Source organism: Phyllobates terribilis, unplaced genomic scaffold (genome assembly GCF_046119375.1).
Source record: "Phyllobates terribilis strain yellow unplaced genomic scaffold, ASM4611937v1 Scaffold_97__1_contigs__length_5976380, whole genome shotgun sequence".
In the NCBI taxonomy this organism is placed as follows: domain Eukaryota; kingdom Metazoa; phylum Chordata; class Amphibia; order Anura; family Dendrobatidae; genus Phyllobates; species Phyllobates terribilis.
Window position 1 is genome coordinate 3131214 of NW_027362857.1, and position 14296 is coordinate 3145509.

General features: G+C 45.0%; 1 protein-coding gene across 1 annotated transcript in view; it reads left to right on the top strand.

Annotated features, from left to right (window-relative positions):
* Window positions 1–2458: 2458 nt before the first annotated feature.
* The window catches only part of LOC141198546 (microtubule-associated serine/threonine-protein kinase 3-like), a 193701-nt gene continuing 181863 nt past the window's right edge, over window positions 2459–14296 (top strand). The window contains exons 1-2 of the mRNA XM_073662980.1: window positions 2459–2595; window positions 5079–5265. Coding sequence (XP_073519081.1) covers window positions 2459–2595; window positions 5079–5265 — 324 coding nt within the window. The remainder of the gene's footprint in view (window positions 2596–5078; window positions 5266–14296) is intronic.

Consider the following 14296-nt stretch of genomic DNA (forward strand, 5'->3'; position numbering starts at 1 on the left):
AGTATCTCGACCCGCAGCGCCGCTCCCCGGTCCTCCCTTGACACGCTAGCCGCTGATGTCCCCACTGTATCCGCATGGTGTTACAAAGGTCCGGACATTTGTGTTAAAAATCGCTGATTGGTCGCAGGCGCTGCCCGCGACCAATCACCGATCTTGGCGCCACATTTAAATATCGGCCGCGACCAATCACCGATCTTGGCGCCACATTTAAACACCGCTGTGCTGATTGGTCGCGGACGCTATTTAAATGTTGCGCCCAAATCGGTGATTGGTCGCGGTCTTGGCCCGCGACCAATCACTGATCTTGCCGCAAAAGTTTAACACTACTGTGCTGATTGGTCGCGGATGCTGCCCGCGACCAATCACCGATTTGGGTGCCAAATTTAAATATCGGCCGCGACTAATCACCGATCTTGGCTCCACATTTAAACACTGCTGTACTGATTAGTCGCGTACACTATTTAAATGTGGCGCCAAAATCGGTGATTGGTTGCGGCCGATATTTAAATTTGGCGCCCAAATCAGTGATTGGTCGCGGGCAGCGCCAGCGACCAATCAGCGATTTTTAACACAAATGTCCGGACCTTTGTAACACCATGCGGATACTGTGGGGACATCAGCGGCTAGCGTGTCAAGGGAGGACCGGGGAGCTGCGCTGCGGGTCGGGATACTTCTGCTGCGAGCAGTCACTCATATCCCGGGTTCTCGCAGCGGAATTATCTGCACAGGTAGCGGCGCTCCGCGGTCCTCACCAATACGATTCCGCTCCCCAGTCCTCACCAATACGATTCGCTGATTGGTCGTGCTCTCCGCCCGCGACCAATCAGTGATCTTGGCGCTAAAGTTAAACACCGCTCTGCTTATTGGTCGCGGCCGCTGCCCGCGACCAATCACCGATTTGGGCGCCACATTTAAATAGCGGCCGCGACCAATCACTGATCTTGCAGCCACATTTAAACACTGCTGTGCTGATTGGTCGAGGACGCCAGACGCGACCAATCAGCAAGATTGGCGCCAAATTTAAACAACGCTCTGCTGATTGGTCGCGGATGGCAGCCGCGACCAATCAGCGAGATTGGCGCCAAATTTAAACAACGCTCTGCTGATTGGTCGCGGTTGCCAGCCGCGACCAATCAGCGAGATTGGCGCAAAATTTAAACAACGCTCTGCTGATTGGTCGCGGACGGCAGCCACGATCAATCAGCGAGATTGGCGCCAAATTTAAAGAACGCTCTGCTGATTGGTCGCGGATGCCAGACGCGACCAATAAGCGAGATTGGTGCCAAATTTAAACAATGCTCTGCTGATTGGTCGCGGATGACAGCCGACCGCGACCAATCAGCAAGATTAGCGCCAAATTTAAACAACGCTCTGCTGATTGGTTGCGGCCGCCAGCCGACCGCGACCAATCAGCGAGATTGGCGCCTAATTTAAACAGCGCTATGATCTCCCGACGGCAACTGTGAACGGAGGACCGAGGAGCGGCGCCGCCGGTCGGGCTGCTTCTGCTGCGAGCAGCCGCTCATCTCCCAGCTGCTCGCAGCGGAAGTACCCGCACAGACAGCGCCGCTCCCCGGTCCTCACTAATACGACGCGACCAATCAGCAGTATTGGCGCCAAATTTAAACTTCGCTCTGTTGATTAGTCGCAACCACCGGCCGTGACCAATCAGCGATATTGGCGCCATATTTAAACACCGCTCTGCTTATTGGTCGCGGTTACCGGTCACGAATAACCAGCATTATTGGCGACAAATTTAAACACCGCTCTGCTGATTGGTCGCGGCCGTGACCATTCACCATTATTGGCGCCAAATTTAAATACCGCTCTGCTGATTGGTCACGACCGCCGGCTGCAAATAATCAGCATTATTGCCGCCAAATTTAAACCCCGCTCTGCTGATGGGTCGCGTTCGCTGGCCGCGACCAATCAGCATTATTGGCGCCAAATTTAAACCCTGCTCTGCTGATTAGTCGTGACCGCCGGCCGTGACCAATGTGCGATATAGGCGCCATATTTTAACACTGCTTTGCTGATTGGTCGCGGTTGCCGGCCTCGACCAATCAGCGATTTTGGCGCCAAATGTAAACACCGCTCTGCTGCTTGCGCCCGGTCGGCCGCATACCTATTCTAGAATACCCGATGCGTTAGAATCGGGCCACCATCTAGTCTTTAATAGTTACATTACCACAAAGCAATGATGGGGGGATAGTTATATTAGGAAACACCGAGGTCCGTCACTGCTGTGAGTTATTATCTCTGTGGCCCCAGATAAGCGGAGAGTTCAGATAAACGATGGCTGTGATTTAGGGAAGTGCTGGGATCTTATGCTGGTTTTTCCTATAATCGGACATTATAGGGCAGAGTCGGACAGTCCACAGTGACGGCCTCCATTCCTCACCGGTCACAGACACTGCGGGAACTTACAGAAACTTTTCGGAAAACTCTGATTCCTGGGATGGAGACTCCACCTGAAGCAAAAAGTGATATAAAAAGCGAGAGGGACGGGGATGGAAGGATCAGACTGGAGATCCACCGGAATATAGAGCGACCAGAAGAATCAGGATGGTCCTTACAAGGACATCTCTCATCCTTGTGAGTATTATAGAGACCATGTTATGCTATTGTGTTCAGTAAAGGAGATGATATCCAGAATTCAAATGTTAATTCCAATAGTCTGGAAAAAGTTCCATGATTTATAGCACTTGCAAGTATTTGATAAAATAATAGTTAAAGGAATTTTCCTTTGAAGAGGTAAGATTATATTGAATGATTTTATGAAATCAGAAGAGGAGAAAGGCAGGACTCTGATCCTAAATAGTTATTTTAAAATGATTTTTCAGCTCGGGGTTAATAAAACAGTTTATAAATGAAAAGTTCTATATCTTTCTATTATACTTTGGAGCCGATTCTTTGCTGACTGTTTTTTTGCCGAGTTTTTGGTGTTCGGCACCTTTTATTTTTGTTTGTGGCGTATTCATCTTAACATTTACACCTTTTGTTTCAGTCCCTTTTTTATGTTTACGTCCTTTTTTTGTTTGTTCGCTTCTTTTTTTCGCTACATTTCGGAGTTTAGGGTTTCCAGATGTTTTCATTTGATTTATCATTTGTGACTTTTCAAAAAGTCGCACATTTTGTTGCTAATTTTCTCCAACCTCTCGGAGTGATTTGATGCATCACTAAAATCTTGCCCATATTTTGCAACATTTTAGCAGAACATTCAACTTTTTAAGCTAAAAAGTTGCAAGACAGGTTAAAGTAAAAAGCATTTTTTGATTTTGAGCAAAGTTGATGAAACGTTTGGGCCATTTTGATGACTTTGGCGCAATGAAAACCAAATGACAAAAAAAAGAAAAAAAAATGCAAATGATAAACTGGACCCTTTATGTTTCAATTGCTCCCAACTAAAGATATTAGTTTGCTGTCAGTGAATGAGAACACTGCTGTTTCCATTCAGTAAACCTGTCTGTATCTAGTCGAGAAGCGGATACAATTGTATCCAGTGCAGACAATGCTCTGTAAGCAAAACTCCAGACTGATACATTGTAACAAGCTATTAGATTGTGGCTGATATATATTTTGCTCAGGAGCATTTTCTAGACTGGATACAATGTATCCGCTGAGAGCAGGAGCAGCAATGTGCAGGATTACGGCCTCCGAATGGAAACAGAACCGTCCTCATTCACTGACATCAAACAGATCCTGAAGATGGTGAGAGATGAAACACAAAGTGTAATAACACAAAGATGTAGAAGATTTCATTTATTCACTGATTTACCGCTGCTCCCATCACTAGTGGTGACGTTACATTTCAGGACAGAACACATAATATTTGTAATTCCCCCTCTAAAGGAAGATAATAGACTCAGCCTTGTTAGAGGGGTTATAAGAAAGGGTTTTATATATATAATAAGAAAACAAACCAAGTATTGCTCACCCTCCCCGGGTCTAACTCCAGCTTTCCGACACTGCCTGGTCTGTGCTGATTGTCTGCAGTGCTGACATCAAGTTGACAGCATTGCAACCAATCAATGAGCTGAACACAGTCATGATTGGCTGTAGAGTTGTCGATGTGATGTCAGTGCTGCAGACAATCAGCAGAGATCCGGCAGCAGCGGAGAGCTGGAGTTAGACCCAGGGAGGGGGAGTAATACTCAGTTTGTTTTGTTACAGCCACTGTAGCCCATGATAGTCACTATTCTGAAAGGGGACAACCCCTTCAAGGCAAACGTCATCTGCACAAGACAAGTTTCCCCTATTTTTGGAATGATGTGAATTATTCTCCATGTTCTCCCCATCTTTCCCTATCTCTCAGGTGGCCGTCCCGGTCTCCTTCAGCTCGTCGGCCTTTCTACCAGAGGAGGATTTGCCCCATAATCAGGAAGGATCTAGGGGTGAAGAGCTCCCTCTAGAGGGCAGACAGAGATGTCCTGGAAGAAGGAACCGGCACCTGCCGACCAGTATGACAGTGGACACCAGTCTGATTGACAGCAGCTCTATGGACGGCTCGGAGCAGATGGAGGACGGTCACACCCGCTCTCTGTCCCCCTGGGAATACAGGTAATATCACAACCTGTCACATTACAAGCAGCGCTGAATAGTGATACAGTCCGGTGGAGATTCCCGGAGTCTCCTGTAGAAGGACGTCTAGTAAAGTATAGAAAGAAAATAATCTTTTCAGTAGAGTTACAATAGCGGGGAATAGCTTGTCGGGATGTTTTTATAACCCCTTTAGTGGAGAATAACGTCTTCCCATCTTCTAGCCGCCTCTCGTTCTTCTTTTCCTGCCTACAAGCTCCCAGTAACTGTTCAGAAATCTCCCCTGTCCCCAAATAGACTTCAGGGGAGGAGGGAGATGCAGCTGCAGTTATTAGAAATAAAACATGAAGGAGAGAAGCTGAGAGCGCACGGCGCGGCTCTGACATCACCCAGAATAACCTTGTATGGAGGGAGAAACTGGAGATTTATAGAGCAGAAGACTGAAGAAAAAGCCTCGAGAATCTGCAGGATAAGAACAAGGAGCGCGGACATGGACCAGGTGTTACACAGCTTCTCTCACTGTGTATTTTTATTCCCAGTCTCAGCACAGATACCAACAGGTTCCCTGTCGTCATTGCCGAGGCCGATTGTCTGACTTTTGCTTGTGTAGACGCTGATGGCCATGAAAGTCCAGACCTGATCTCCTTCCCCATCCAGCAGGAGGTGATGGTCCTACGACGGGAGCAGAAAGGCTGCAGCTTCTCCTACAGACTGGAGGGCGAGGTGGTGACTCTGGGCTGCACATGTGTCAGACCGACCATCAGCTATTACTGAATATGTGGAAATATGGATGATGGACGCCTGATTGTCAACTTTTAAAATTTCTTGAGAATTTTTTATTTAAATAATAAAATAAAAGCAACTTTAATTTTTTTATAGTGTTATCTCTGGTTACAATAGGTTTTGGGGTTTGGTAGTAGCTACTTGTCCATTACACAGGTCCATGTTATGGTGGAACATACTGGTATCATCAGAGGACACATGCCGTATATTCTCATTGTATAGGGCCATGCTGCTCCTTCAGGTGTCCTCAAGTTCATATGGAGGCGTCTTTTCTTCTTTAGATTCCAATACAATGTTTCTAGGGAAAGTTCCTCCATAAAAAGAAATCTAATATGGCAGAACGTCTGCAGCTCCGTAATATGAGGGAATCTGTGTGACGCTCTACAGGCGATGTGCAAATGGGCCTTCACCTTAAAGGTTTGGAACAAGATGGTGAGTTATCACTTATCCATAGGACAGGGGATAATTACTGATCGCTTGGGGCCCAATCACTAAAGACCCCACTAATCCCAAATGTGGGCTCCATAATGAATGGACTGGAGGTCAAGTATGCGGACCCCTCATTGTGTATGGGATTGTTGGATTGCCGAGACTAGCGCTCATTCTCAGGTTTCCAAGACACGGACAAGATGGCGGATCAGACTATAAATTATCTTGAAAGTTTCTGACATGGCTGAAAATCAGTTTTTTGGCCATTATAAAATACTGTGAGGCCGATATATTAAGACTAAAGTTGTGCACGGACTGAAGTAGCATTACTGGCAGAAGAAACGCCAACGCTCTTGCAGAATTTGACAGGTGGACATAGCCATGTCCCATCCAGTCCCGGCTCCTCTCTAGCTCTGCCCATTTTGGCGGAGTTTCTTCAAACTAGCGAAAAAAAATTTAAAAGTGGGAACATTTCTGTACAACTCCTCTTTGCTCAATTTTTTTAAAAAACTTTCAAAGCAGATTACGCCAGTTTTCTGATTAAAAAAGCTATGATGAAAGTTTTTGGTAAGTCCATTACTACACACCACCAAAAACCCACCTCTCCCAGGGGCTTGCCTATAATAAATGCAGGGTTTACTGTCTCCTTCGTGCCCTAGAGACTAGGGGAGCCAAAAAGGTCCCTTTGTCCCATATGCAAATGTGGCACCCAGGGGATGGGGACTACTCGGCGCCCGGGCCTTAATGCCTGGTCTTGGGGGATGTCGCGGTGGTCGGCTCCCGGGCCCGTACCCTGGGGTCTCTCTTAAAAAAGGGGAAAATGAAATGTCAAAGTTCGTGACGCCACCTGTGGTGTCTGGTGAGGATCACCAGCGCTGCGGCAGTCCACTGAGGCCGGTGTTACGGCAGCTATGATGGTGTAGCTCCCCACAGGTGGAGCTAGGCCTCAGGGCAGCGATGTTTGACGAGGTGCACAATATGGCGGTGACCCAGCCGGGTCCAAGGAAGAACAGGGGACACACACACACGGTTTGCTTCTGTACCTTTTACTGGTGGAAATGCAGGTACTGTCCGGAGCACTGTAGGGTGAGGGGTGCACTGCAGGACTCTCCCCAGTGAGCAGGTGTAAGGCCTCCTGTTTCTTCGCCGCTTAGTGTTAGTCTCTGGCCTGCCTGGAGCTAGGCCTAACTTAGTCTCTGTTCTGCACCGGCTGATCCTGTGGTAGGGCCTTCTGTTGGAGTACACACTCCCTGGTATATGGGGCCTCGGTAACTCCTGACCCTGGTATAACAGTCAGCGTTTGGTATTCCTGGGACATGTAGTTCGCCAGGGGTTCTGTTTGTCTTCTGCTGGGTGTAAAGAATCCCTGCAGACTCGGACCCGATGTCCGGTATATGGTTCCTGGGGTGAGCCGGTAAAGCTCCTCTGCCCCCAATGCTATTTACTCCTCTAGCCTTCGGCCTACTCAGGCCCTCACTAGGCTATACAAACTGGCAGTTGGTTGGCTGCCTCTTCTGCTGCTCTCTGAGTGTCAGCAACGCTCCTAGCTCACTTAACTCGAGCTGCTTGAGTCTGACTGAGCTCCACTGCAGACTGACCTGTTTCTCTGTGTCTCACTCTGCAGGAACTGGCTGTGGACTCCAGACTGTTCTGTCTCCACTCTCTTCCTGAGGAGAACTAACTCACAGACTCACTCCTTCTGTGTCTGAGCAGGAACTGCTGAATCACTCCACCTTCCCTATTTATATCCCTATCGGGCTCCCTCTGGTGGTCTGAGGTGGAAGGTGGAGGTGTGTGTATGCTGTGAGGGCCTCTTGTGGATAAAACCTGAAATGCACCCCTCCAGGATCTGTGGCTCCATGCGCAGCAGAGCGTCACATAAAGACTCTAGATTATTACTACTAATAGTCAGTTGGAGGAACTGATGGAGATTTAGCATCTGGGCCCTCAAGCTTCTGGATACATCACTGATCACCCTTATACTAAAATAAGGATATGGCAGCATCATCTTCTGTCTCAGGCTCTGGAAGACGTGTGAAGGTAAGGAGTAAAATGGGTTCTGAGGAAAACAGGGAAATCCTGGAGCAAACCTTCTGCAGGTGACAACTCGTGAGCAGATTTATCTTCCAGCAAAGCGAGAACTCAGACCGTAAAACCAAAACTACACAGTATGGACTAAAAAACAACAATGTGGTGGGGTCACTGACCAAATCAACTCAATAAAGGACGCGTGGATAAACCTGAAGCTTAAGTGAGGATTGGGGAACATGGCAGGGATTGTCGAGACCTATAGACTTATCCAGTACTCAAGACAATGACTGCCAAAAAGTCCACCAATGTCTTCACTTACGTGTGTCTATGTTATGACTCTTTCAGGGTCATCTATTTGGTCTCCGACATGTCACTTGGTTCATGTATTGCCCGTATTGTGTTATTATATAAAACACTGGGTCATTGAGAGGAAGAGGAGCCGGAGCTATAATGTGCACCAGGGCTAAGGAACATTTAGGCCACGTGAGCGCAACATGCAGCCCGGGCTCCACAGTATGTAGATGGACGTGCCACAATCTCTGTCCTGAAGTCCTTGTGAGATCCGGGTCAGCACCCGCTATCGACTGCTCCCATGTATCTTTTCTGGCTTGTGGCTTAAAGTGATGCCCAGCATGGACAAGACAGCACTAATGGCACACAATGTGGCTAGCATGGCATCAACGGCAATGTTATGGAGGCACTGTGTAGCTAACACTGTTATGGGGGCATTGTGTATGAACTGGTCAATCATCAGCACTGGAGGTCCTATGTAAGTAGATCCCACCATTCACCAGGCACCTAAATCAGAGGAACGTACCGCCCCCTACTCCAGGTAGAAAAATGTAAAACCGTCCATGTTGTTAATATTGTGTAATATAAATGATTTTCCTGCAAAAGTTGCTGAATATTCTCTATTATTTGCTGTTATAAATTTGTTATTAGTCATTATTATAGGTGGAGATTTTCTTACTGACCCCACAGCCCTAGTGAGAAGGGTGGTCGCAGAAGTGATCACTAGAATACAGAAGTTTATGTGACAGTGGGGATGTGACCCCTGGGCTCCCCAGGACGCCCAGCACCGAATCCAACTGGTCCCTGTGCATAACACTTATGTAGAGCCATATTAGGTAAAAAGGTCCTAGTCTATGGATAAAATCTATAGATCAGAACATGTTTTTTCTACATTGACCGTCATTCTTAGGTGTAACAGAATCACTGGTCCTCGCATACACTTTTGGTTGAGGTTTAGAGGATTAATGGGAGACATGTAACAGATATTCTCCTGTTTGGAGCCCACCCATTAAACATGTATAACGTATAGTACTGACCCCCCATAAATGTCCATTAAATCCAAAGGGACATTAATCAATTTGAAAGTTTTATTTTTAAATTAAGAATTGCATGGAAGGACGAGGAGATGTTCTTGGAGGAACCTCCTTCTTCAGCAGATGTTCCTTGCTGGTCAGGAGGCCACATGTAGATTGTACCAGTCCTTCCATACAGGTACAGCATTGATGGTGGACGCGCTGTACTTTCCTCAGGACGCTAGACGTGGCGGTTTTCTGCCCTCGCGATGTTTATGGAGCCGCGGTGACAGACACCAAATAAGCAGCTTTTTCGGATGGAGTGAGCAGCCCTGGATAGTCCACGACGGCAGGAAGAGATCACCCGGCGGAAGAGAGAACCTATGAGAAGAGACGTAACACTGATGTCAGTAACAGGACTCCAAATCAGAGGACACGGCTGTGCTGTCACTGTGGCCGGACGCCAGAGGAATCATCCATACACAGGTGACCCTTAATAACATGACATTACTTGTAGTGTGCCTCAGTGTTGCCTTATAATCAGTTATATAAACCTCAGTGTAACATTGAGGCCATAAAGGGGTCAGTATGGGCCATATGGGGCAGTGGGCGCAGGATTCGGGTCAGTTTGGAAGAAGACTAAAAGGCCCCTTATAACTTTTAATGAATAAAAGAATGGAGATTTTTACAGAATGAACTGCTTATTGCTTTATAGGGAGAAAAAAGTAGTAATTTTCTGATCCTTTATGTGCACGTTCACATTACACGTTTTGATCATAGGCTGTAATAGGATGTCATATAGACCTGTACACACCTGACAATGGGGAGGACTCGCTGTCCTTAGCAGTAAAACACTGCTTGTCTACATCAGGTTTGGAAGGGGAAGATTCTTGCTGCCTGTTTGGTAGAAGAAAAACATATAAATTACAAGTAAAAACAATAAGAACACCCGTCTGCAAGGCCGGTTAGGACATTTGGATAACATGGAAGAGGCACCCTGCTCAGGACCCACTTCTATCACTAAGAATGGAGAATCGCTAGTAATATTGGCCTGTAATGAGTTGGAAATGATTGACTGGTCGCAATGATTGGCTGTTATCGCCAGCGTTATCACAAGCCAGAACCACAGTGATCATCAATCATGGGGTGGTGGCGCTGGATATAGTACTGAGTTACACTTATATTACAGTTCATCTTCTGATATATCAAATCCAAACCCCATAATAATAATTTACTCACATATCTGAGTGTTTTGCACTCTCTGGGGAATACACTGGAGGTGGCTTCAGTTCTTGATCGTTCATCACCCTGGTATTGGTGGAACAGAGCTAAAACATAGAGAAAAATAAAATAAATATCTATTTAAACTTTATTTTAATTATAGGTTTTATAGATCTTACCGGTCACACTTACTTTAGAAAGCCTTTGAGACGATGATATAAAGTTCAGGCTTTCTGGCCAGTCATTGTCCTCGCTTGTGTCCCCCTCATCTGAATCAATAAGTTCATAATTGCTACATTGAGCTGCAAGGTATAAGTGTTATTAGAGATTATTGGCATAAGATTCAGTCACGGAAAGTCACCATTTTATTACTAATAATGATGGGGACTGGTTGTCACATATAATGAAAGACAAGACACACAACAGCTTTCTGCAGATAACGTCTCATTCTACTTCCAGGTCCAGATGAATTACACCCCAGAGTACTGAAGGAGATCGTAGAAGAAATTTTAGAACCACTCTCCATAATCTTTGAAAATTCTTGGAGAACAGGAGAAGTCCCAGAAGACTGGAGAAGAGCAAATGTTGTTCCTATCTTCAAAAAGGGGAAGAAGGTGGACCCAGTTCATAGGCCGGTGAGTCTGACTTCTATACCAGGAAAGATCTTTGAACAAATTATTAAACATCATGTATGTAAGTACATGGATAAGAATGAAGTGATTAACCAGAGTCAGCATGGGTTTGTAACTAACAAGTCATGTCAGACTAAATTAATTTCCTTCTATGACAGAATCACTGACTGGGTGGATCAGGGAAATGCTGTAGATATAGTATATCTTGACTTCAGCAAAGCATTTGACAAAGTATCTCACACCATCCTTATTGAAAAAATGACCAAGTATGCAATGGACCAGGCAACTGTTAGGTGGATTCATAACTGGCTTAGTGATCGGACTCAAAGGGTGGTTGTAAATGGCTTCACATCCAGCTGGATGAATGTCTCAAGTGGGGTACCACAGGGCTCCGTCCTGGGACCTGTATTGTTCAACATCTTTATCAATGATTTAGATGAAGGAATTGAGGGTAAACTGATTAAATTTGCTGATGACACAAAGCTAGGAGGGATAGCTAATACTAGAGAAGAGAGAGAGAGGATTCAAAAAGACCTAAATAAACTGGAGCAGTGGGCAGCAACCAACAGAATGGTTTTTAACAGGGAAAAATGCAAAGTACTACATCTGGGCAATAAAAATGAAAAAAGCATATACAAAATGGGAGGAATAGAGCTAAGCAACAGTACATGTGAAAAAGACTTAGGTATACTAATAGATCATAGACTGAACATGAGTCAACAGTGTGATGCAGCAGCAAAAAAGGCAAATACAATTCTGGGATGTATTAACAGAAGCATACAGTCTAGATCACGTGAAGTCATTATCGGTCTTTACTCCTCTTTGGTCAGACCTCATCTGGAATACTGTGTACAGTTTTGGGCACCACATTTTAAAAAAGACATAGACAAACTGGAGCAAGTTCAGAGAAGAGCGACCAGAATGGTGACCGGTCTGCAAACCATGTCCTATGAGGAACGGTTGCAGGATTTGGGAATGTTTAGCTTGCAAAAAAGAAGACTGAGAGGAGACTTAATAGCTGTCTACAAATATGTCAAGGGCTGTCACATTGTAGAAGGATCATCTTTATTCTCATTTGCACAAGGAAAGACTAGAAGCAATGGGATGAAACTAAATGGGAGGAGACACTTATTAGATATTAGAAAAAAAATTTTGACAGTTAGGGTGATTAATGAGTGGAACAGGCTGCCACGAGAGGTGGTGAGTTCCCCTTCAATGGACGTCTTCAAACAGAGGCTGGACAGACATCTGTCTGAGATGATTTAGTGAATCCTGCTTTGAGCAGGGGGTTGGACCAGATGACCCAGGAGGTCCCTTCCAACTCTACCATTCTATGATTCTATGATTCTATGACTTACGGTCAAAGTAGCCGGTGTCCTCTTCTGACTCAAAGTCAGGAATGAAATGCGGCTCCTTACTTAGAAGACTGTCAAAGTCCATGCCACATAGGAATGGATGCATTTTGATCTCTTTAGCTCCTCCTGGGAAAGGAAAACAATAAAAAGTGATATAGACATTATCAGACAGACAGCTCCATATCTGAACAGTTTATGTTAATTTGAACTGAAGACGTAACAGAGCTGATGTGAAGAAAACTTGCTGAAAGTCAGAGCATGAAGAAAGGGAATGAACAAGCATGTAAAGCAGAGCACCTCAGTGCTGATCCTCAGGGGCGTGATCATTTATCTGGTCACAGAGGTGAAATAAGTCATTATTAATACTATTATATACATTACCTGTCCCAAGTCTATGTGCCGGATCTTTTCTGAGCAGCTCAGTGATGATGTCCTGAGCATCAGGTGGAGGAGTGCGATTATCAAATGTCCAGGTTATGTCATCTGTTATATTAAAAGAAAATGTTACAGAAAATAAAACCTCTTCATTTAGTTTATTAAACCAAAAATCTTTTGTATTAACACAACAAGTAACTAAACCACAGAACCAATCTAAGCAAATAACAATGATACCACACAGCATTCAGATTATTTTACTTACCCCTTAATATACTGCAGTAAGTCTCATATTTGGAATCCCCATGAAATGGTACACGGAATAGAAGGAATTCGTGTAGGATGATCCCTACCGACCACCAGTCCACAGGACGCCCATAGCCTTCCTGTAAGATGACTTCAGGGGCGATGTATTCAGGGGAGCCAGCAATCTGGAAAGCAACAGAAGAAGGAGATGAGGAGCCGAGAAAATAATTGTGACGAATAACATCAGAGGAAAAAGTTTTCTAAATGAGAAGATATCAGAGAAGGAGAAATAGACGAGGAGAGTAAAGAACAAGATCCTGTAAGTAAAGCCGACCTCATCATCACGGAACTCTCTGGTGACGTCCTCGGTTGGAGCCTTGTAGGTTTCTGATGTTGGTCTCATGAGGCCGAGTTTGGAAAGTCCGAAGTCCGTGACTTTAATATGACCAGATGCCGATACCAGGAGGCTGTGAAAAAACAGACGGTGTCAGCCCCAAGTAGTAACCCATAGACTTTATGAAAATCTCTAACTTTCTTCCTCCTAGAGGGGGCACTTACTTCTCAGGCTTCAGGTCTTGGTGCACCACGCCAAAGCTGTGCAGGTATTCCACAGCCAGGACTGTTTCTGCAATGTACTTTCGGGCCAAGGGGACAGGTAAAGGTCCATAGATGTTCATAAGACTGCCACAGTCTCCTCCTACAGGAGAAAGCAAATATGACAGGAGAGGGTTTGTTACAATGTAAATTACACATCATGCGTGTGAATGAGAAATAAGCGGAGACATTGGGGCAGGATGTCACACATAGAGATATACTGTGTAATAATGCAAAAGAAAAACAATGGAGCATACCCTAATAGTAACTAGGACTGAGCTGAATGTCTATGAAGCAAAACCACGAATGTGCAAAAGCTGCAGAAATAAGTGCAAGGAAACAACGTCCCATATAAAAATGTGAAGCTATACTATGTATATACATGTGTATGTGCAGTATATGTGTATATAGATGTGTATGTGCAGTGTGTGTGTCATGACATGATTATATTTAAATAAGGTTTTTTTTATTCAAAAATAAATGTGGATTGTTGTTCATGACAAAACAATAAGGCATGCCCTAAAAATAAGCCCTAACCCATCTTTTGGAGCAAAAAATGATATAAGACCTTGTCTTATTTTTTGGAAAAACACTGTACAAACTGTTAAAATTCAGTCAAACCCTCCTTTATCTATAGTGAAAATTTCTGCCACATAATCAGTTTTCTGGCATTTTGATAACAGATAACTTATAGTAAAAGCAGTGTGGACATGTAACCATCTATGTGGTCACATTCTGCTTATGGAGAAGGTCCTAGAGATGAGCAGACCAGCGCTGGATATAGATA